The sequence below is a fragment of the Cygnus olor genome, chromosome 4 (genome assembly GCF_009769625.2).
Source record: "Cygnus olor isolate bCygOlo1 chromosome 4, bCygOlo1.pri.v2, whole genome shotgun sequence".
NCBI lineage: Eukaryota > Metazoa > Chordata > Aves > Anseriformes > Anatidae > Cygnus > Cygnus olor.
Window position 1 is genome coordinate 44,191,994 of NC_049172.1, and position 24,495 is coordinate 44,216,488.

The 24,495-nt window shown below is 40.4% G+C and overlaps 1 protein-coding gene across 5 annotated transcripts; it reads left to right on the top strand.

Moving 5' to 3' along the window:
• The first annotated feature begins 3,089 nt into the window (after positions 1-3,089).
• Positions 3,090-21,228, top strand: QRFPR (pyroglutamylated RFamide peptide receptor). Of its 5 annotated transcripts, XR_005819399.1 has the most exons (7): positions 3,091-3,531; positions 14,337-14,495; positions 14,870-14,931; positions 15,739-15,974; positions 17,550-17,647; positions 17,777-17,899; positions 19,778-20,003. XR_005819399.1 is itself a non-coding variant. In XM_040555579.1 (6 exons), exons 1-6 carry the CDS (start codon positions 3,192-3,194, stop codon positions 17,784-17,786), a joined length of 852 nt encoding a protein of 283 aa, XP_040411513.1. In that variant the 5' UTR covers positions 3,091-3,191; the 3' UTR covers positions 17,787-17,894. The 5 variants fall into 5 exon arrangements, 4 of the variants coding, with proteins under 4 accessions (XP_040411515.1, XP_040411513.1, XP_040411512.1 ...); XM_040555579.1 differs by lacking the exon at positions 19,778-20,003 and having other exon boundaries at positions 17,603-17,647; positions 17,777-17,894; XM_040555578.1 differs by lacking the exon at positions 17,777-17,899 and having other exon boundaries at positions 3,092-3,531; positions 19,778-21,228.
• Positions 21,229-24,495: the final 3,267 nt, after the last annotated feature.

Here is a 24,495-nt window from a genome sequence, read left to right on the forward strand (position 1 = left end):
ACCTAGGCTAATGTAATTCCTTTTCTGTTCAAGTAATCCAACATACTTTGTAACTATGTGCAACTCCACTATAGATTCTAATGATTTTCTTAATAATTATTAAGTATTATTTTAATAGGTGCTTTATTTTTGGTGTAATCTGAAATTACCTAATGATAACAGTAACCTGTTCCCTTCCTTTGAAGAATGATCCAAAAAACCGTGGTGCTGACATGGATCAGAGGTGAATACATTCCCAACATAGTTACCAAAGGAACCAAGGCTAATAATGTTGATTAGCCATTGGTCGAAGTGACTGTTAAATAACTGGTAATATGGATCTGAAAGGAAGTATCTCTTCCAAAGTCTTTGGAAATTTCAGGGGAGTGAAAGAAGAGGAGGAATTTTTTTTCTGGTGATAATATCATCATCAACTTCACTCGCTTTTAATAAGAAAGGTGCATGAAAATTTTTGGAAGAAAAAAAGGTGCTTTAAAATTTTCTGTTTTAGGGTTACACAGTAAGCATTTGCTTTCTCAATGTGCAAAATGACTGCTGATCACAGTTTTTACAAACTTCACCTGTGCAAATTGATTTTTTGTTTTCCCTTCACAGCAGCCGTACACTGAACTTAATGCTTGCTGTTAAAAGGGGAAAAGCTGGAGTGAAATTATAACTTCTCCTGGTTTCAGAAGAGAAAAGGTTATCACCTGCGCATGAGCTGACTGGTGTCATCCTGATGAATCATCTAATCAAAAAAAATTAGCATATGGTGGCATGAAGAAATAAGTGTTTATGACAGAGTGCAGTACAATTCACATTTCACTGCTTTTCCTGCTTATCAATCTGTAGGTTTGTGGCAAAAGAATATATAATTTACTTGAAGTCAAATTCAAATTACTGGCAAACCCAGGACTTGATCTTAGTTCAAGTATCAAGGTTGTTTCACCAGAATACTAGATACAGAATTAAAATATTTCCAGCCATTTAATTAGTAAAGGGCTTAAATATTTCAGTTAAGCATAATGAAAAACACACTGTTTCTCTACAGCTAATTATTTGCTAGAATATTTTTCTGCTTGTTTTCAAAACCTGATTTATATTTGTAAACACGTCAGTTTCATGAATAATAATCAGGGGAACAGAAAAGTGTCTAGTAAATTATGATCTGTAAAGGTGTATATGTGCTACTAATAGCCTTTATTTTACAGCATTGTACAACCTCTCGCAGTACTTAAGACGTAAATTTGTTAAGTAGTACAAAGATCATGTAATGGCAATATCGATGCGCCATTGAAGTAAATAGCAAAACTCCATAGTCTTCAATGGAAACAGAAGTAGGTTTGGAAGTAGAAGATAAAAGATAAGGAGAATCTTTATTAAAAACTGAAAAAAGTCATGCAGGAGAAAGTAAATATATATATATATATGTATGTAAGTATTTGACAAGTGAGGTAGCAGTTTAGTTGCTGAATTCTAGAAAGCGGAAAGCCAGCTGAGGAAAAAGAAACTAGTTTTCTTCAAAAGTCTCTTTTATTCCTTGTCTTTTAAGAACCAAGGTAGTACTGCCTTCTTACACATGCACACCCTCTCTTTTCAGTTCTAGAGAAAAGACATTACATGACGGCTCATCTCACTGAAGAGCCGAATGGCAGTGGGGAAGAGTCAGAGCAGTCCCGCGCTGCCTGCCATCGTGACCTGCAGGAAGGGAGGCAGCAGGAGTCAGCAGCGAGGGTGCTGAGCCGTGGGGTGCAGGATGAGGCAGAACACCGCCTGCCGCAAGCTGTAAGCTGTCCTTCTCCCTGCTTACCAACCAGTTGTAGTCCTGGGAAGCTGAGAAGTCATTTCAGTAATTTCAGCAGTTTTTAGATGAGGTTCCCTTTTGTAACCCAACCCTATTTCCTCCAAATATCATTTAATTCGGGTCAGGGAGCTGGGCAATACTGTTACTAGTGATTTGCCATATCACTTTTTTGATGTCAATGCTGCTGTTTCTTCGGTCAGGAGGATCATCAACGCTCACAGAGAACAAAACTTTCTGTAAATCCTACAGTCATCTTCTCCATGTGAGTAAATACTCAAGACAAATTATATCTGTAAAATTACCTGTCGTGCTTTTTTTTTTTTTGCATTAAAAAGCCAGCTAAATCTGCAGCAGATGTAATAGCACACTTCTGTAGCCTACAGCTTCAAGATTTGTTTATATTATGCAGACCATTCAGATGTATTGCATTTTTAATGCAACTGTTTTACTATTTGTAATGAGCAATCATAGTAATAAAAAAGGATAGATGTGCAACAAATGTCCCGGTAAGCCATAAAACCTGATTATTTGCAGTATTTAGGTGAAAGCTTATTCTCCTTTGTTTGTAAAGTTCCCGATACGCTTGGATGCGTTTGCAATCAGTAATACAACACTTCACTCCACAAACACGACAACTGATCTTCTCTAAGTTCGAGCCCCCTTTATTTCTAATGGGAATGAAATCAGCTGAAACGCATCTAGTTTGGGTGTTAATAGAAGAGCTTCTATATGCTGTTTTTGTTACTAATGTAATGGGGGGGAAGAGCAGGGAAAAGAAAAGGAGGGGATAAGAAAGGGTGTATGAGGAAAGTACAGGGGGGTTTACTATGCTCTATCTAGTTTAAGGCTGGAAAGAAGAGGAGCAATGAAAAAGCTGACTGGAAGGAGCAGTTTTAGGCTACGCGTGGTCAATTTAGTGCAATTAGACTCCAAAGAAGCCAGCCTGCTCTGTGGAACACAAGCCTGTCAGTGTCATTTTAGGACTGAAAGGTGAGCTTTTCTGGCCAATATGGCAGGGCTGTGAAAAGGTCTGTCTGAATTTTGGGTCCAAAGCCTGGAGCACCCGCCCTCCACAACAGGTACGGAGGACGAGGAGCGCCCCCCCGTTACCGGGCCGGGGACTGCCCCCTCACGGCCGCGGCACCGCCCAACGGCCGCCCCTCACACAGCGGCGGGGCCGTGGGCGGGACGGGGCGACCCCGCGCTGCGCGCTGATTGGCCGCCGCCGCTCCCCCCGCCCCGGGCTGGCTGGCCGCGGCGCCGCTGCCGCCTCAAAGTTTGCCGCCGGGCGGAGCGGCGGCCGCGGCGGGGCGGGGGCTCCGCCGCTGCGGACGGGGAGGGTTTCGTGCGCCCGGGTGGGCGCGCTGAGGGGCTGGGAGGAGGGCGGGTGGGAGGTGAGGGTGTCGCCATGCGGTCCCTGAACATCACCCCGGAGCAGTTCGCGCAGCTCCTGCGGGACAACAACGTGACGCGGGAGCAGTTCATCGCCCTGTACGGGCTGCGGCCGCTCGTCTACATCCCCGAGCTGCCCCGGCGCGCCAAGGCGGCCTTCGTCCTCGTCTGCGCGCTCATCTTCGCCCTGGCGCTGTTCGGCAACTGCCTGGTCCTCTACGTGGTCACCCGCAGCCGCGCCATGAGGACCGTCACCAACATCTTCATCTGCTCCCTGGCGCTCAGCGACCTCCTCATCGCCTTCTTCTGCGTGCCCTTCACCATGCTGCAGAACATCTCCTCCAACTGGCTGGGCGGTGCGTGCCGGGACGGGACGGGCTCTCCTCGCCAAGCCTGCCGTCCCTGGGGTAGCCTTTGGGCTACCCGGAGCTGCTCGCCCCCGGGCTGCCCGCTGGTCGCCCCCTCGGGCGGTGCTCGGGTGCCTGTGTGCGCCCGGAGCTGCGGTGTGTGGGTAAGGGGCTGTGCACAGGTCGTGTGGGGCTGCGTGAGGCGCTCCTGAGGTGGCTTTTTTGCTCTAAACTTGGAGTCCGAGTTCATCATTCTCTCGTGGGGAGAAGGCTGTGTCCCTGGAGAAACAGGGGAGCGAGGGAATGCACAGGATTTATCTTGAAATGGTGAAGTGATGCGTTACGTTCAACATATCCTCTTATCCTAGGAATTATGGTGTATTCCCACTAGTATGAATGACCTTTCTGATAACTAGAAAACACTTAAAAAAATAAAAAATAAAAATGCATCCTAGATCGAAAGAAGTAAAGTAACAAAAAGACAAAGCTGAAGTAATGTTAGCAAAAGGGTATTTCTCGACCTTTTCTTGGTCTTAAAACACGGTGTTAGGCAATTGTAAGTGGAAAAATGAAAGGGGTGGTTTTGCAGCAAGGAGCAGACACAGTCTTGTAGGACTGCAAATTGAAATGTTTGTAGCAAAAAGATTATTTGTAAAGTGGTGCTGTTAAATTTCGGTTTCCAAGGCTTCCTGTGGTGCTACTGTTGGGAGATAGCGAAGGTTACTTTCGGAGCTTTGAGATTTAATTCCAGCACATTTGATGGACTCGAATGCGGGATAGGACTTGGTCAGAGGAGATTTGAAAAGCACCCAGACACATAACACAAGAAGTCAACTTTACTTTTGTCTCAAAGCCAAGAACTGTCAGGGAGGAGTGATGAATATGAAGCTACAGGTGCAAATGATAGTAAATACAATTAAATATTTTTTGCAGCTGTTTTATTTTCTTAGAAGATGTTTTGGGGCAGGCAACCCTCATTTTTAAGATGATACAGATATTGAACCCCAAAATTAATGAGAATGTGTAATAAAAATAACGGGATAAATTGATAGCTATACTGCCGTGCCTTCCTTTTGACTATTGAAGTTCCAGTTCTTCTTGCAGATGAACACAGCAGAAAGTTGCTGCAGGCATCAGGAGGTCCTGTGTAAGAGGGAGAAAACTGAATTGGGTAGCTTTCCCTAAAGATTAGAGTTGTCTTTCTCTCAAGATTAGAGTTGTGATTTCCCTCCCTTGTAGGGGGGATACCAGTCTGTCAGCCTCAGACCACGCATTTGACCAGAGCCATCTAAAAGCTGGGTCCAATGAAGCCTCCACCTGAGGTGAATTACAGCAGAAATAGCAGAGGCATGTGGAACAGTATGAGTAAAGCATGTATGTTTCCCTTCATCTTATGTTACTTGATGCTTGACAATCTACAAGTAGTGTAGAAATGATGGCATGGTTGCGACAAATATCTTCAGATATTCAGCACTTGGATATTTTGAAGGGTGCCATTGTATGGGTTTTACTGTACTTCTTGTCTACCTTCTTTGCAGTGCTAGAGCTTTTTAAGTGCAAATGGATTCACAGGTCCCACTGACTTTGATTTCAACCTTTACAGTCCCGGTAAGATAATTGGATTTAACTAACGTGGTATTGGCAGGGCATAATAAGTAGCGTAATTGATGAATGTTGCCCTTCAGTGGGTGGGCAGGGAGTGAAGCAAAACTCAGGGAAATGAGATGTAAATTGAAGGTGTCCCGGGGTGTCTGATTCTTGAGGCTCACACTGTGAAGCATGAATGGTGATTACAGTTATACTGCAAATCAGAGCCTGCCAGACTGGGAGGACTCTTTTTCCTTGCTTGCTTTAAAGGTGTAATTTTCCTTTTGCCTTCCCTTTTCTAGTCTGAGGAGGCTTTATCTCATCCACCTTAATGCAAGCTGCTCTGAGTAGTGCAAGCTCCAACTCTGTTAAGAAAAAGCTGCTTTGAGTATGCAGTATATTCTTGCTGGACAAAGTGGTGTGTACTGAGTCATTTGATGCATGAAATAGCTCTGGGTTTCTGAGCTTTTAGAGTCACTTCACTTCTTGATCTAGCTGCACTTGTATCGCTAAAACAAGCATCTGTACTAGTTCATGTGTGCTGAGACACAAGTATGTTATGTACTTACCTTTGAGTTGGAGTTGGTCCTTTATTTCCATGCCTGTGTGCAGGTGTTTGTGTTTCTTCATCTTCTTTTCCCCTTCAAAAACACGCAACAGAACAGGAGAAGTGAGGGCAGAACTACAGTTGCTCTAGGATGAGATACAGAACATACAGAAGTAAGAGCAGCCACAGCTTTAAAGTAGCTGTTAACTTTTAAGCCATTCCATGTTATCTCCGTAATGGGATGCTATCAGAAAGGAATAATTACCATTTTGTTCCTTCTAAAGTGAGAGGTGAAACACTTTCACCCAAAAGGCCTCCAGCTGTGCATAGTTTACAATAGGACTCCAGGGAAAATGTTAATAGCTGGCAATGTGAAGTAATTCAAATTGTGAATGGTGGAGTCACTCCTCTGTAACAGATTGTGTTTGTCAAAATTCTTTAGAAACCGAAGATTTCTACTGTTACACTTACCAGAAGTTAATTCATTTCCAGCAGAGATGTGAAAGGCACTGACGTGACTTCTTCCACAGTATATTCATTAACACACTTTAACTTTGCTTACGGTTTAGCACTTGGAGTTTCAACGAACTGAACGTGCAGCTTGTTTTGCCTGGTAATTATGCAGTGCTAACATAGCTGCTAGCTCCACATATGCAGTAACTGGGAAAAGCTCCATCTTGTCCAAAAATGGGTGAATCCATATCGTTTTCAATTCTGCGATCTGTTAAGAATCTGTATAACAGCGTGAGACTCTTAAAGTGATAGTATAAGATTCAATTTCTTATTTATACTTTGCAACTAAAAAGGCTGTAATTTCTAGAAGACCTTTACATAGAAATTCTATGAACTAATCTCTCAGCAATGCAGAAGATACTGTGGAAGAAAATTAAAATTGTGGCTTTGGCATAAATGATGGTTGGTATCATTTGTTTGTATGAAGAGGATGAGATTGGAACTTGAATAAGAAGTGAAATTGGTGCATGCAGCAAAGGTGGTCTTGGTGCAAACTGGAGTGATTTGAGGATTTTGCTCACTTATGATCATAGGTGGGAGACAACAGTAGAGGTCCTGTGGTCATACTGATGGCTGCCCTGTTACGGGTCAATTTGGGCTTTTGTCTGGGCCAAATATCTAAGAGTTGCTTTATTTTCTGAAACAGATTAGCTGAGTAACAGTGATATCTTTGCAGAACTGCCTGCAGCAACTGGAAAATTACTTCTCGTGTTGTATAAATAGAATAGCCCTTGCAAAAGATAAAGTCAAAACATGAGATTACTGTAGACCTAATACATGTGCTGCATCTTGCTCGTGAATTTTGCATCTTATCAGACAGGATGTGTCTTCTTAAAACTGGTGTCGAAGGCCGTTTTTTCCTATCACTTGGGGAGTGTTGGGTCACCTGAAACTACAGCAGCGTTTGAGATGCCCTTGTATATCTTTTCTGACCTCCAGGTACTGTGAAGGAGAGGTGCATCTTCTGTCTATTGCTGTCTTATCTGCCTATTACATATAGCTGCCTTGCTTCCTGAACGCATCTATAGAAGAGGTAAAGGTCTTTTTAGGCACCTCGTATGCTCCTTCGTACAACAGTTCCTCGCCTCTACAAGTTTGGCTGAAAACCAAGTGGTGTATCGTAGCCAGTTCTGCACTTAGGGTGCTTTCTGCACCAAACATCTTAGGTCAAGCAGTGTGTTACTTTACAAAGTTTCTGTATGAGAATGTGTAAATATTCCCTTCTGACAAAATCATCATCAATAAAATCACTGGGCCTCTTTGTGCCTGGTATTCATAGATATCTCTAAGCTCTCATTCTTATTTTCAGTGTTGCTTCAGGACCTTGTTCTCACTGGCTCACTTCTGGAATGTTCCTTGATGCTGGACAGTTTCCATATGCTCTCAAACTCTGCTGACATGCTGATAGGGTTAATACTAGACAGTAAAACTGGAGATGAGCTTCCAATAACTGGATATCTTTTTTTAAGCTTTTTTAACTTTTCCGTTTAAGTTGTGTCTAGACTTGGTGTAAATCAAGTCAGAGACACAAGAACACTCTTCATCAGTCTCCTGCAGTGTAAGAGGTTATGTCTTTGGATTGTCTGTGTCCATGAGAGCAAGATGATTTTAGTTCTCTGTTTTGTTGAAATCCTGCCTTTGCATTCATTCTGTCACTACTATTGTTTACTTTCACATATGTGCTTATAAGTAGAGGTAGGAATAAAATTCTGTGTGAAGATGGTTTGAGAACAGGTTATCCAGTGAATACCTCAGTAAAGGAAATAATGGGCTTAGTGTTTTTTTTTTTTTTAAATATAATATAATTGGCAGGATGACATCTGACAAAAGCAGCAAAAGAAGGTTGATAGAAGAAAACTTGTATGTTTAGCACAGGGAATTTCTGCAAATTGTGGATCAATATTCCACACGATGTAAAATGTTTGCTGTTGCATTAATCAGGCAGAGAAAGCAAGCAAGTTGAAGAATGTGGATGGATTGGTTAGTGTTTTATCTGAGGTGGTTGTTATATTCTTGGCAGAAGTATCTGGCAATCTTTGCCATGGATTGAGACTGTTTACCATGTCCTGTTCTGGTCCCTGCCAACACCTCACCTGTTCCGCTTGCTGTTGTTACCCCAGCTGCAAGTGGTATAGTGCCCTTTGGTGGTTTGGTGTTCTAACAGCAGTGCTTTGCTGCAGAGCTGTCCTGCATCCTTGCACATGGGTATTTGTTTTTACTCATTGATTGCTTTGTTTTGCAATAAGCTGCTGATTTGCCTGAAGGCTGTGGTGCCTGTTTCGGTGGCTTTGTCAAACCATGGACAAAGCTGAACGTGAGCCTTGGTGGGGAAGGAGTGTGGACGGCGTGGAGACAGCTTGGGCTAGCTGGCCAAGGAATTCTGTGTTCACACTTTCAAATCACAGCACAGAGGGAATGGTGTGGACTATACCATGTATCGGTAAACAAACTATGGGCTGTTCAAGGTACATGCTCTAATTGTGTGGGCTCAAACCGAACCCTTTTATCTCATCTGCTGTACTTGACCTTAAACAGTGAGGTATAAATAACTACAGATCTATTATTGTGTGCTACGCTCATATGTTGTTTGGGGCAGAGCAGTGCATAATGTTCATTATTCTCTACAGGTCACAGGTGAGAGGCTTGTGCGTCACAGATAGCAAACTACTAAAGATACAAAATACCTGTATACCCAAGAATTGGCATAAAACAATACCGTGCCCAATCTAGTATGAAGGACCTTCAAGGATACAAGCTGTGTTATTGCAACTGACTTGTTTTCTGCCCTGAAGTTACAAAATAAAAGAAAACAGACCTTGTTTGCATCAAGGAAGCTGGAGAGAACTGTTTTGGAAGTTGAGAGAGAGATTTTCCAGTGCAAGGGCTTGGTCAATAACATTTTAACAGAGGAAGCTGCAATGTAACTTTTACCAGAATGGTTTTAGAATTTTGCCTTTGCTACCCTAATAAAAGAAAAATAAACAGATGTTTCAAACAGTGGTGATGAAATGGCAAGCTTACAGATACAGAGACAACATCTGATAATGAAGATGCGAAGAATTGCGTAAGGGCATACTGTTCATATTTGCAGCCTTCCGAATATATTGTCATTGGGGAAAACTAATAATTGATTGAATAAACCATGCAGTTTTTGGCAGTGCGTGAGGAATACTTTTGGGAATGTCTTAGCCTCTTGCAAAGGAGAAGCAATTAGTTATTTTCATTCCCAGTAATCCCCTGTAAGTTTTCTTTCTCCATTGGAAATGGTTGGTATTAAATGCTTCAGTGCCTTCTTAAGTAATGATCTATTGGAGGTCTTTGCTGAAACACTTACTTTGTAGAAAGTTAAACATTTTAATACTTTACCACATCTTAAATATGTATATTTTAAAATATTCCAAGAAGTCATGTTTCTGTATGGGGGGAGTATGACACTTAAGTGGAAAATGAGCAGGCATAAAAGGAGATACTTTCTCGGCAAGTTTCTCTTTAAAAATAAATAAATTTAATGGCCTTTAGAAAGTCCTTGAAGAATATTTGTCAGATTCTTTCCACTACATACTAGATTCCTGAAACTACTTAATGGTTTGCAAAAGAACTGAAGCAAAGCTCTGTTCTGGAAGGTTGAACATAGACACAGCTCCCCCTGTAAGTGAAGAAGAACCTAAGGAGTAGGTGGGGTAGGCGGGGGTGGAAGGAATGGAGAAGAAGAAAAATGCCTTTTTTCTTTTTTTTTCTTTTTTTCCTGAAGGTAGCTACAAATTCCTTTACATCAAAGGTGAGCTGCACAGAAGCAGTCGATAGAAGATGATTTTCTATTTTGAAGTTTTTCCCTCTGTAATCCTATGTATTGTATTTACCAGGCGATTTATCATTTTGAGGCCTGATAGAAGAAATCTAATTTTAGCCCATTAATATAATAAATTCATGGAGCTATTTTTCTGCTCTTATCACACTTCTTGTCTTTGAAAGACAAGACAAACAATGACTTTTGTGCTTTGTTTTCAATGATTTAAATGCTGGGGGAGTTCGAGCTTAAAGGTTTAGAAATAACAGAGCAACCTGCTCAGCTTGGAAATAGTGAATGATAGAGCTCCTCTTAAACTCCTTCACTTAGCACTGAAGGTGGCTTTAGTAATTTATGTCCATTTCAGATAGTGGCCCCGAAGCTGCTGCCCTTCCAGGATATCTGGGGCCCTAGTGGTAGGGCTTTCTTCTTGAGGTTGGAAGCAAGAATTCCAGGCCCCCTTTTCCGCAATTCTCTTGTTCAGTGATTACAGCCTTCGCTTAATTAAGGGGAAGGAAGAAGAGATGCATCGTCTGTGTTTTGGGAAGATCCCATAAAACCTACCTCACCTGTTAACATAAGCAAGGTTGTGTTTAGTGTCCAGAATACTGTGTCGAGTTTCGGACTCCAAGTACAAAGTATTTATAAACAGCTGAGTTTAGCAGAGGGCTGAAAAAGGATTGAAACCAATTCAAATATAATTAAGGATGATGGAGCTGGATCTGAAGTCTGAGGTCAGATTTCCATTGAAGTTGACTCTTCATCTGGCTGTGACACTTTAACCACTTTCTTCTTTGTTAAACAGTTTCAAACGCTCATAGAAACTAGAGCTGATTTTCTTGAAGTTTGGTGAAGTTTTACACATGAAGCACTGGAGTGCCTCATAGTTTCAGAAGATAGGAACTTGCGTAGTGAGTGACAATTCAAGGCAAACAATACGCCTAAAGTGATGTGGTAACGTTAATGCAAGTTTATGTTCAGAGATGCTGGCCTTAGTTGCATGAGGAGCTTCAGGGAGGTTGAAATAATGTCCTTTTGAAAATTTCTTGTTATTTTTTGCTTACAAAATGTACGTGGCTGTTGTTTTTCTTTGGCTACGAAAGTTCAGTTCATTAAGGAACCGAGATGTGTGCATGTGACCGAGCAAGTGTCTATTTCAGCCAAGTTCACCTGCAATGAAAAGCATCCTTTTGTTTCATGATTCTGGAATTGATGATGTCTCTCCTCATTTAGCTCAGAAGGGTTAATCTATAGATACTGTGCAGACTCTTCCTTTTACTACCTTTTAAATGCTTACTTATAGCTTAGTTGGTCACTTTTTGGGAATTTGCCTTCAGAGATGAGAAGCAAGGAATTTTTACAGCCTTTTTTCTTGGAGATTAAACTAATGGCATAATGTTAGTGTGTGCTCTTTCTGTTATTGGGAAGAAAATGGGAACATATCAGTAAAGGCAATGAAAGTCTGAGTTTAGTGGATCTTTTCACTCTTCGTTTGGGAGTTACCACCCATTGAACTCAGCTGTTCTGTTTGCTCTTTGAATAATTAGACATAGGCTGAAAATTCTGCCAGACTCATAATTTTAGTGAAAGTCACTGCCTAATTTTATTACTTAAGTAGGGTGATAGACTGATACTTCTTTGCTTCCTATGAGTGTTTTAGAGTTCTGAGACTTCAGTGAAGGAATCTTGTATTACAGTCAACCCCCTACAATGGAGTATAGTTCAAATGGACTCAACTATTTGACTTCTTTCAGGATATGAAAAACAGCATATGAGGAAAGGTTTTTTTGCCACAGCTTTATCACTCAAACTTGGACTCATTTATTGAAAGAGGAGATTGTACACTTAAGAAAAATATTTAAATTTTGCTTTTCTGCTCATGTAGTTTTTTATTTTTTGTCAGGTGTCACCTCTACTACTTTGTTAGTGGGGGAAAAAACTTGAAAGTGATGGCAGAAAACTAGGATTTAGTAGGATTTGGAATTGAATGAAAATCTGATTTTTCAGAAAAGACCGGAGACTGTGAGCCATAGCCTTTGATTTGGTTGTATTCAGCATTCAACAAGCGCAAAGGTGCAACTTGAGCTTGCTTTTTATTATCTCAGTGCAGAAGTTTCACCACCTTCTGGTTGAAGGGCTATGACTTTGATGGTCTGGGTCTAGTGCTTGTATGTGTAGTGCATCCCATATCATACTGGGTCTGATGAGAAATGGATAAGATGTCAAGTTAGTAAGATGATGACCGTGTTTCGTGAGAGGTTGACTTTGTGCTTATTTTGTTCCTGCCAGCTCCCTGGTGAAATACATTCTAGGTCAGAAACTGTGGTGAGAAGCAGACATACAGCCTTCTATACAGTTCCTGCTGACCATGCTAAAATTTCAGTTGAATAGATTAAAACTGGGCTGTGTGGTATGTATTTTTAATTCTATTTTAAGACAGATCTGTGAGCATGTTGACTGTGGTGCTGGTATTGACTATTTATTTCGAAGGTCCTTGACTTCCATCCGCTTATCCCCTGTCCTCCCTTTCCCTTTTTTGAGCTACAGAAAGTGATTTTTTTTCCTCTCCCAGTTAGGATTGATCAAACCAGTGGAAAACCAGTTCCTTCTAGACAGAAGTTTACCTGGTCCTTGTTCCCTTTATGGAGAGCAGGATTGAGTTTTGATAGCTTCCATTTTGAGTTCTTTCTGTTTCCTGTGCTTTTCTTTCATAAGGTGCCTGTAGGATATTAAAGCTTAACTTAGTCAAATAGTTATCTGATCCAATTCTGCTATGAGTTTATGGAGTGTATCTGGGTAAGGTGTAAATAATGATGACGTAAAGGAAATATCGACGGCTGTTCCAGGAACTAATAGCCAACACTGAACTGTAGGCATGTAAGAGAACTGTAGGAATGCAGATACACAAAATGATCTCAGGGTCAGAAATGGACAGAAAATGAGTGAACGAGGAACAGGCTGGGAAAAGTGTTAACACAAGATTTTTGTTGAAGACTTATTTAAACACAGTTTCTAAGATGGCTGGACTTGAGTGTGAGTAATGGAGAATGATAAACAACCTGGTAAGAATTAAATATGTACTTCTTGGAAGCTATAGCAGCAACAAAATCTAAAGATCTGTGATAGTTATGCATAAATACAGCATCTCACTGGAAACCTATACAACCATGAAAATGCAGCTAGGAAACTGCATTTAATTTCAACATTGTCATCAACATAGTGCGTTAATTGGGAGGAAGAAGGGTGATTTGGAGAATGGAAAAATGATGAAGAGGTTGAATTTTTCTCTTAAGTTATGCATAGCAGAGGGCTCCTCTAATATAACACTCAGCAGAACATTGCTTTAAGTGCCAAAGTGTACAAATAGAGTGGTATTTAAATGAGCAGAAGAAATGTATTTGCAACAGCAGGAAAAAGTCAACTTCTAAACAAGTGACACTAAGACCTTGTAAAAACTAAAGGGTAATCTGCTGAGGTAAAAGATAGTATCCCTGTAACTTTACATTTGACAGTAAATGGTGGAAGACTTGGTCAAAAGCAAAATAGGAATAAGTCTTAGACTGATACAGAGCAAGTGAATGTAGAATCATAGCGTAACCTAAGTTGGAAGGGACCCACAAGGATCATATAAGTCCAACTCTTGGCTTCACACAGGACCACCCTAAAATCAGACCCAATGTCTGAGGGCATTGTCCCAATGCTTTTTGAACTCCGGCAGGCTTGGTGCTGTGACCACTGCCCTGAGGAGCCTGTCCCAGTGCCCGACCACCATCTGGGTGCAGAACCTTTCCCTGACACCCAGCCTGACCCTCCCCTGTCCCAGCTCCATGCTGTTCCCTCAGGTCCTGTCGCTGTCCCCAGAGAGCAGAGCTCAGCGCCTGCCCCTCCGCTCCCCTCGTGAGGGAGCTGCAGGCCGCCATGAGGCCTCCCCTCAGCCTGCTCTGCTCTGGGCTGAACAAACCAAGGGGCCTCAGCTGCTCCTCACACATCTTCCCCTCCAGACCCTTCACCATCTTCGTAGCCCTCCTTTGGGCACTCTCAACTAGTTTTATGTCCTTCTTATATTGTGGTACCCAAGACCACACACAGTGCTCGAGGTGAGGCTGTACCAGTACAGAGTAGAGTGGGAATAACAGTAGGCATTAATATGTCCTTAGAACTCGTGTTCTTACAGGTGTAGTATGCACAATGGAAGAATGACTATTGGAAGCTGCATTTGATGAATTGTTTAAATAGGAGACTTAGCAGTTTAACTGTTAAAAAATATATAGAAATACTAGTCTGTTCTTTTCGCATGATATCACTTTGTATAACAGTAGACTTATTAGTATTTTTTCATGAGCCACAACAGTTGCATGTTTTACTTTCTGACAATTGCAGGTGCCTTTGCATGCAAGATGGTACCGTTTGTTCAATCCACTGCTATTGTAACTGAGATTCTTACAATGACCTGCATTGCTGTGGAAAGACATCAGGGAATTGTGCATCCACTAAAAATGAAATGGCAGTACACCAATAAAAGAGCTTTCACAATGCTTGGTAAGCTTTTTTTTTCTTTTTTAAGAAGAGAGGTTCAAAAATGTGCAAGCACTGCTAAAGGAATGTCACAATTGCAAATGATCCTTCCGTTGTAACACAAAGAATATAGGTAATTGTGCTTACACAAATTAAATTGCCTTTGTATGTACATTACTGATAAATGAAGGTATTTTGAGAGAAGGGAAATTGATAACAGAAGATCTTGCTGTTATAGATATGAATCTTGACTGATATATGACTGATATATGCCTCATTGAAAATTACTATTAAATAGTCTATTTTGCATGGTTTTTAAAGATGAAGCTGTTAAACTGTTCATACCAAAACTTACACTCCTTGTTGTACGGAGTACTAAAAAAATTATTTGTTTACAGGCATAGTCTGGTTGCTGGCAGTTATTGTTGGGTCACCTATGTGGCATGTTCAACGGCTTGAGGTATGTTAGGTGAAACGGGAATTTGTATTTTCAACTCAGTCCTTCCTGGATCTTTTTGCACCTTTAGCAATGAGATTGAATAAGCTCTTGAGAAATGTAAGAGGGGAATAACAGAAATGGAGCTTTTGTTTTATGTGCCAGCATGAGAAAGATGAATAATTAGGACTTGCATGCACTACAAGATGGACTGCCAGCGGGGACTAGTCATGTCTACCCTCATTAGGTCAAAGAGCACTGATTGTATCTGGGATTTGCACTGTAGCTTCCTTTTTTCTTTTTCTTGAAGTGCACTGACTCAGCAATGTAGGACTTAGATTGATGTTTCAGGATGATGATGTCTCCTGCAAGATTTTGAAGAACTGTATCTAGTTTAAAGTGTAATTAACTGCCCATTATAGTTTAAGGAGTTAGTGTACACTTCTAGGAAAAAAAAAAAAAGACTTGTCAGAATCTGTTGCTTGTGAGTCTGAATGCTTACAAATTTATTCTAAGAAGTTGAATATGTGAAGTGTCTATACACCTATCTCTATTCACAAAATACATAGCCAAGACTTTCTTTGAAAATCCTAGTGTAAAAAAAGTTTTGAGGAGTGCAACTTAGAGCATCTCCTGACCTTTCTTTGTCAACTTGGGTCAATACAACACTTAATGTGGAGAAGTGGTTGGAAGAATTTTCTCACTTTAAAAGGTCTCTCTGTTGAATTTCAGTTCTTGTATTAAGAACCAAGAATATTTCAATAATGCGTTTTTTTTTTTTACACTTGGGATAATTACTGTAGTGACTCAACTCCTTTATGCTTGTTACAGGTTAAATATGACTTCTTGTATGAAAAAGTCTATGTTTGTTGCCTGGAAGAATGGGCTAGTCCAATTTATCAGAAGATATATACCACCTTTATTCTCGTTATACTCTTTCTTTTTCCACTGATATTGATGCTTTTTTTGTACACTAAAATTGGTTACGAACTCTGGATTAAGAAACGAGTGGGAGATGCTTCTGTTCTTCAAACCATTCATGGGAATGAAATGTCTAAAATATCAAGGTTTGTAAAATAAAATACAATTGGCATTTTGACTTTTAGAAAGCTATTTTTATTGACAAGTTTTGAGAACCAGTGCAAAGAGATCCATCTTATCTGTGGGGAATTCGGCAGGCATAGCCTGGATTTTTAAAGCTAGCTAGTTATTTAAACAAGATACCCATATTAATGCAACTTAAACAGTTTTCATCAAAATGTAGAATTGCCATACCTTGAATGTCAAGCTCTCTCAATAAATCTGATATCCTTCATCATGAAATCCTTCTTTTTAAAAGATGTAGGTCATGAGTTGGAAAGTAACTTGGAAAAATGTTGGTAGGTTATTTCCTTATATTCTATGGAAAGTTCTTTATAGAATTCGAAGACTGAATACTGCTTTATGATCTTACAAGTTAAACTGGTGTGTGTGTGTGGGTGGGGGGGGGGATCAGAATTCACTTTAAAACCACTTGCACACAGTTTATCTTGTTATAACTTCTGAAGAGTTTTTGGATGTTCTCAGATTTGTGTGAGACTACCTGGAGGGTAGCTCTATATCTGAAAAGTTACCTTTTTTGTTCACTGATAATTACTGATTTTTGTAAGTTTGTTTACATTTATAATGTCTTTGCTATTGAGCACTATATATGGGCTACCCTTCATATTACCTCATGCTTTTGCCTTTAATTTGGCAAATTGATCCATTGAATGATTTGCTAGAAACCTCTAACAGGTCAATTCATTGAGGAGCATATCACCTTAAATATGTACTGTAAGAAATAGCTTCAAGCTGCTTGTAAGTAATGATTCCTTAGACATTTGTCTAATGGATTACCCAAGGAAGCAGATGATTTTATCAATCGGAACTAAAAGAGGATGCAATTTTACAGGAGTTAAGATAATGTGAGCTGTGGGCTACTCCATGGCTTAGTGAATGTCCCACGTAGTGGGAAGAAGATTCTGTGACTGCAAGTGTTACTTCTTTAGCTCAAGTGAGAGATCTATCTCGGGATCTAGAAATGTAGTTATATGAATAATATATCATTTTGAGAAAAATGATAAATTCATGTGTACCTTGAGTTTGTGAGGCATTCTGGTGCAGGCAAGGGAGCATATTTCTTGCTCTCAATTCCAGCATTTTACTTACCAACAAAGGCTAAATGTTGCAGGCATAGCTTTACCTACTATCAAATTCTTTGTATAATCAGGTGCTGCAGGTATGGCAGTGCTCCCAGTTCTAGGACTGAACTCTTGTTTTTGGAGCTATTAATGGAATTTCATGGTTTTTAACCCATCTGTTACTGTTGGAATTACATCTGCTTGAATAGAATGAAAATGCATTGCAAGACATGCTCATGTCATTGCTTGCTGCTGCTATGGAAATGCCTTGCATTCCTGACAGGGATTATTTATTTACTAGTTTTATATGCTACCATGGTTCTTGTTTCAAAGGGAATGATGCGCTTCTGAGCATTCTTCCAGGGTTTTGTTTGCATCTGCAATCATCGGACATGTTTCACTGAGTGAAACATGCAAACATATGTAAACCACAAATCAGTTCATAGTGATTCAGTATGGAATGTCTTGATGCAATTTCAGGAAGAAGAAGCGAGCAATTGTTATGATGGTGACAGTGGTGTTTCTCTTTGCAGTCTGTTGGGCCCCTTTCCATGTGATCCACATGATGATAGAATACAGTGAGTATCTGCAACGTGTCATATAATAAAGTCTTTCCTAGTGTGCTTTTTCTCTTTTCTGATAATGGAACTACAGATTATGAAAAGCTAGCGCCGCTGCAGCATTCGGCTATAAAATATGTCTGTTAGCACAGGTTAATGGTGTGCTTATAAATCCTGAATCACTGTCTTGTAATGGAGGTGCGTAATCAACAACAGATGAATTATTCTGAAGTCTGAGGGATAGAATGTTCTGCCGTGCTCACACAAAATGTAAGTACATTTCAAAAAACCTCTTATCAGATGTAGTGTTTGGGAAATATCTTGTATCTGAGATATACTTGTGTGTCAGCCACATCCCCTCTTCCCTGCTGTGTGAGGTAAAAAAAAAAAAATAATAAAAAAAAATCCTTATGTCTTACTGTAAACCTGACTGGACTTTGCAGGACGGTTGGGAGGGAACCCAAACTCTCTGCCAGCTCTTTTAGAATTTATATCCTAAAAGAGGAGGTTGCCATTGTTTTCTGAATTTGTACAGCACATAATCCAGTTCTGAAAAGGAGGTTTGCTATTCATAATGAAACTCCAGAAATAGCAAGACTTGAATATTAGGATGGTGAGCCTATCTCTGTAGATTCATTTTCTTTCTATGTCTGTCATCCTACCCTAATTTGCTGGAAGGTCAAAAGTACCAGGCTGGAAGGTAAAAGTTCTTTGCAAGTAGAAAACCCCTTGAACATGTAACTTTTGAAATTAAATTTAAATTTGATACATGAAGACTTCTACTTGCATCTACATAAATTATCATACTGCTTTGAGTTAAACTGCTATGAAATATTTATCTTTTCACTTGGCCTGGTTTTAATGAGGTAGGCATATTGGAAATATAAATACTGGACATCACAGTGATAATGGTGAGGCACTGGCACGGGTTTCCCAGAGAGACTGTGGATGTCCCATCTCTGGAGTTGTTCAAGGCCAGGTTGGACGAGGCCCTGGGCAACCTGATCTACTGGGTGGCGTCCCTGCCCATGGCTGGGGGGCTGAAACTACATGATCTTTAGGTCCCTTCCAACCCAAGCCATTCTGATTCTATGATAATATCCCTTTATTATTATCTTCTAATCCATCTGAACTTCTTCAGTGCTCTGGGTTGGACACTAGTTTTGAAATACACTCTTGTTATCTGCCCTCTTCACTATTTGCCTAAATTTGCTTGAGTCTTGCACAGTTCACTTCCTATCTCCTACATGGGTACTGTAACAGGATGTGGGACTCTGCAGCTGGCAATGCCTACTGCAGCAGTAGCTGTTGTACTCTACTTTGAAAATGCAGCAGCCATTTATTTGCTTTCTATTTCAGATGAGATTGTAGGTAAGTTGGCAGTTCTGTAGCCAGTTAGCAGAACCAAATCACGTTTATATGTGGGAAGAATAAAAAATACGAAGCTGTGGCTATTAGAATTGTCTAAGTTGTCCTGTGATAGGGTTGCTTGTAATGATCCATGAACGGGGCTCTGTATAATGCTTTGCTTTTTTCACTGCCAATTTGGTGGATTATTTCAGCTGCTGCATGGCCTTTATTTTGCTGTGTAAACCAACCTTTATACTGCTTATTCCAAGTTTGGTAGCCAAGTATTTAAATTCAAGGAATTCAATGTGATCTCAGTAATTAAGAGTGAGATATGACCAAGAAGATGCATTTTTTATACCATGAGATGATCTGTGCCAGCAAAGATGAGGAAGCCATGAATGGTTGGTGGCAAGACAGGGATTGGTGTTGTCGTGTTATAGTACTTAGACATTGGAGAAGGATGTGAAATGCAGAGCCAGAAGAAAAATAAACAAGGCCTATGTTTAGGAAATCAGAAGTTTTCTGTTGCTTTGCCACTAAGCAAGTTTTTTGGCTAATAAATTGCTTATTTTGGACTATTCTGTTCTTCCTGATGTATATAACAAAGCAGGGCTGTGCGGTAGATTGTATTCTTTCCTTGCTGATGAAATCCTGTTGATAATATTAAAGGCCTTTAGCAAGGTTTTTTGCTGATGTTAAACAAAAACTTCTAATGCCATACTGGATATATATATATATAGGCTAAGCAGTGGATATTTGTCATTCTGTGCTTACAGCGTACTTCCTTTTTCTTTCCAGGTAACTTTGAAAAGGAGTATGATGATGTAACAGTCAAAATGATCTTTGCAATCGTTCAAATTGTAGGATTCTTCAATTCTATTTGCAACCCTATTGTGTATGCTTTCATGAATGAAAACTTCAAGAAAAATTTTCTGTCTGCCATCTGCTTCTGCATTGTCAAAGAAAATGTGTCACCAACCAGGCAACTTGGAAATTCAGGGATTTCTATGAGGCAGCAGAAGGCAAGTGTTTCTCAAAGAGATCCTACTGACTCAGGTGAGGCAAGGGGGGAAGCATTCAGCGATGGCAACATTGAAGTAAAGTTCTGTGATCAACCGGCTTCAAAAAGGAATTTGAAAAAGCACCTTTCCTTATTCAGCTCTGAGATTACTGGGCATTCTGTGTTGGGAAGTGGACAGTAGCTTTAAAAAGGTTTTCAGAATGGGAAAAAAAATGTTCTCTTTATATCGTAACTTTGAACAAGCCATTTAAAGTAGTTTTCTACTTTAAGTGTTGAAATGAGAGAGGGGGAAAATATTTTGATTATAATGTTGGAATAATGGTCAAGAAAATGTAATATATTTTATAAAGAAAAGGAATAAAATTTTGGAAAACAATCTCACTATGCGATTTCCAGAAAAATATTTTTCCTCCTCAGCTAATTTGGGGCTTGCTTGCCCTCTGATTTAGGTATACCAAACAACTGTTGGTATATATGGTCTGTTTATTCTGTCTGGTTCCTGGCACTCTGCTGGACTGTACTCAGCTGAATGCCAGAAGACAAGAACTATGGAGAGAGTGCACACTTCCTTTGGACAGCTTAGGAATCTCACATGGGTCTAATGCTGTTTATAAGATCTGCTCTGTGCAGCTCTGAGGACAGAGAAACTTCATATCTGACTTCAGGAAAAATGCAGACTGAGATGCAATTCTGTTTTGCAAAGTATGTGAAAGCCAGCCAGAATTTGGTTCTGAAGAAATTATCATTTAGATTTCATGCATGTCTGGATTTTGTTAACAGGAAGTTAATAGAAATTAACAATGCACGTATAACTAATGTGCTATTTTTACAAGTTAATTTTTGGGTACAAATTTAAAGGCCAGTGTCCTTCCCTGTAAACTGCATTATTCCTCCTGAAAAAGTTGAAAAAGTGCTATACAAATCAAGGGCCTGCATATCCTCGAAGTGTGGTCTGTAAACACTGGTTTTATCTTAGTCATGCTTTCATATGCAGTTTATGGTTGGAAATTGTGTTGCTGTTTTCTGGAGGTATACGAGGGCCAGGCTCAGAGCCTGTTGGAGTCTGCAGAAGACTTCTAGTTGAATACTGTCTAGTTGAATACTGTAGTCTTTTGACCAGACATTTCTCTGAAGATTTGCACAAACTTTTTTCTCTCTCCCTCATCCTTGAAGTGGATTAAATACTGTGGAAAGCCAGTATTACAAAGTTGAAATCCATAAAATTCTATAAAAAAAAAAAAAATAAAAAAAATTGCTGTCAGTGTGTCCAACTGAAAAACTGTAAAATAAAAAGTTTCTTATGAGTGTGGGACTGGGAAAAAAACTATGATCTAGAATGGTATCCTGTGATCTGATCCCACAAGCAAGGCTTTGAAATGCGTAATTTACAACTCCAGTTAAGTTTGGTTTGAACCCTTCAGTTGCCTATGAAATGTTGATGTTCTTCTGTCATCCCTTGCTTCCCCTAGCAGATTCTATATTTCGTTTACACATAATTGTCAATGAAAATGATTCACTGACATTCATGGACAATTTGGAAGTACACCGGTCCTTCTGTGTAATATTTACAGACACCCATTGGGTAAGGCATTCTGATGCTGGCTTGTGACATACTCTTTATTATTTATTTTACTGTGTATGATATACTTTGATGCAATTACAGAGAGAGATTCTGAACTCGCCCTGACAGCCAGGAATTATGAGCACTCTTGCTTATATTAGTATATATATTGAATAAAATACTGACTTCAGAGTGCTAGGTCTGGGTGAAACAGCATGAGTGAAATCAGATTTTGCCTCAGTCAGTCATGCAGACATTCCCCTGTGCATTACCTTTGAATAACGCTGGTAAGCAACAGCAACAATTTTTGCCTGTGATTACATCTGTGGTTTCCTTTGCATTTAGTTCAAATTTCTAGAAATGTCTCTCGTAGTGAAGTTTTCTGCACTGCAAATAGGGGTTCAAAGGTTTAACACCGTTTTCCTCGGTGCAAAGTTGATCTGGCTGATGATGAGAACTATGTGGTTTGACAGAATATATTACTGAAAAGCACTTTATCTTAAGCTTTTCACTTTATTTGTACTGCTAATTTCAATGACAATTTAACAACAAAGTTGATAGCTGCTTTGTAAAACATCCAAGTATTTTGTGCTTTTGTTTTAACTTTCTTCTATTGTATCATAAAATGTTATCTCAATAAATGACTGTTATAGTATTGTATTTTTTTAATTAAAATTCCATTTTGGTATTGCTAGTGCTGTTTGCACTGGGAGCATCTACTATGAACTTTGAGTCTTTGTTTGGAGATCTATGTAAGCTTATATTTACATTTTCAGGGATTAATTTCCAGTTCTATTACAAGTTCAAGCTGCTACTGTCATCCCGAGAGATGTGATTTAACGGGCTTTTTACTGAAAAAGGTAGGACGGGAAAAAAATCTAATCTTGTGGTAGGAGAGAAATGGTATTTCAGCGCAGATATGTGGTTACAGTTAGATTAATATAAACTAAACTAATACAGACAGTTCTTGTACATCTTAATAAACTATATCATTAGTGCCTTTTGACACAATAGTTGTCTCGAGCCAGATAATCTTGTGAGAAATCCTAGCTGCAAGGAATAGAAGATGCTTTATTGAATTGAGCAGAACCAAGATTTTGTCCATGTTTTCTTAATTTGCTGGAGCTTTAGCTTTGATTTAACTAACACATCATTCTGTTGAATTGAGTCACTTTTCTGTCCAGGCTAGTAGCCTGTCCCTGTCTCTTGCAATGGTTCATATCATGTGTTTGAGTGTTTGGCTATGACTGTGTACTTTATCCAAGGGAAAGCTAACACTGCTGTGAAAAGAACAGCCCCACTCTTCTCCCAGCTTGCCTGCTTATTTCTATTTTATGTTACTAGAATTTCATGGTGAGCCTGATCAGAAAGCTTTCTGTATAGAGATCTACTGGTGAATAGAAAAGATAACCGAGCTGATTTCCCTGAACTGAGAGCATTTATCAGCTGTTGTTTGTTGAGGAAAAGTGCTTCTTCTGCAAAGCTCCTGTCCAATCTGTTTTAATTTCAGTTACGTTTTGAAACAAATAAATAAAATTTCTTTGCTCAAATTACATTTTTTTTTACTGTTCTCAGCTGTAAGGTAGGATCTATGCCTCTAAGTTTACGATGAAACGATGCCAGCAACTGGCATAGAAGTGAAGCCGTGAGTCTGAAAACATGAATGGACCAGAAAAAAGCATCAGAGATGTGGTCTTGATGCAGTTGTCTCAGCTGAGTTCAGAGGGTATAAACATGAAGAACAGTGAGTAGAAGGGAATGAACCACTCCAGTGACTGTGCAGCTGTTAGAGAGTTCTTTCTCTGGGATGGGGAGAAAAAAGGGATAAAAATCATGTGAAATTACTTCCTTGCAGAATTTTAATGTTTATGTGGAGGATTAGTTTCTTAGGACGTCAGGTGGATTTCTTTATGGGTATGTTTTTAAACCGTAGAAATACGTACTGTGATAGTTTGAGTAGACGGAGAGCTACGCTTTTATTGAGGGTGCTTGGTTCTGTTACGGGCTAGCACAATGTGACGTAGACATTAAAAATCTGAATATAATGAACAGAGTGCTCGCAGTTCCCTGCAACACTAACAGGGTTGTTGTAGGACATCTGTGGTACTGAGCGCAGGGGCCCTGTAGGTGCAGCCCAGGATACGTCCATCTGAGGCGTAACGGAAGGCTTCATGGAAGAGGACCTGAGCATGTGGCACTGCTGGCGTGGTGTTTGGATGTGCGTACTCTGTTTGTGTGGGACAGTGAACACACGGAGCTGTGCACAGAACACACGAAGGAGAGCACAGGATCTGTTTTATGAGGTGGTTAATTGGCGATACAGGAAAGACACAGCTCGAGTTCTCTTTATTCAGGGTGCCAGGAGGCTGGTGTCCACTGTTTGCTGTTCAGTAGATAGTTAAGTGTTGGTTTTGCCACCTGTATTGGGTTTATGTGTCAAGGTGCTGGCAGGGGGCTACTGGGCTCCTGTGTGAGGAGAGGGTGGGGGCTGCCCTGTGCTGGCCACAGCCAGCTCCAGCAGCCCCACCGCCAGCACAGCTGAACACGTCAGCAGGAGTCTGCGCTGCCTCAGAGGCACGAAGGGAAGTGCCTCAAAGGTCAGACAGGGTGGGAAACACCACAGGGAGAGGAGGGAAGGAAGCAGGGAGCAGCAGAGGGAGCACCGAGGTCAGGAGGAGGTGCTCCAGGTGCCGGAGCAGAAGCTCACCACAGGCCCTGGAGAGCCATGGCCAAAGCAGGGAGAGTGTGCGAGGGAAGTGAGAGAGGAACTGCTGTGTGCTGACCATATGCCCTACCTCGTTATCCTAATACATTTTAATTGGCAATCAAGTAATTTACCCACAACATTGGTGTAATTGGTAAACAGCCTCCATTTTTATCTTGACCCGTGAGCCTTCTCATTCCTGTCCGTCTTGTGGCACTGCTGGCGTGGTG

Coding starts and splice junctions, on each gene's coding strand:
- QRFPR (XM_040555578.1), top strand. CDS start 3,192: ATGCGGTCCCTGAACATCACCCCGGAGCAGTTCGCGCAGCTCCTGCGG. Junction 3,532..14,336: donor CTCCTCCAACTGGCTGGGCG/GTGCGTGCCGGG, acceptor TGACAATTGCAG/GTGCCTTTGCATGCAAGATG. Junction 14,496..14,869: donor AAGAGCTTTCACAATGCTTG/GTAAGCTTTTTT, acceptor ATTTGTTTACAG/GCATAGTCTGGTTGCTGGCA.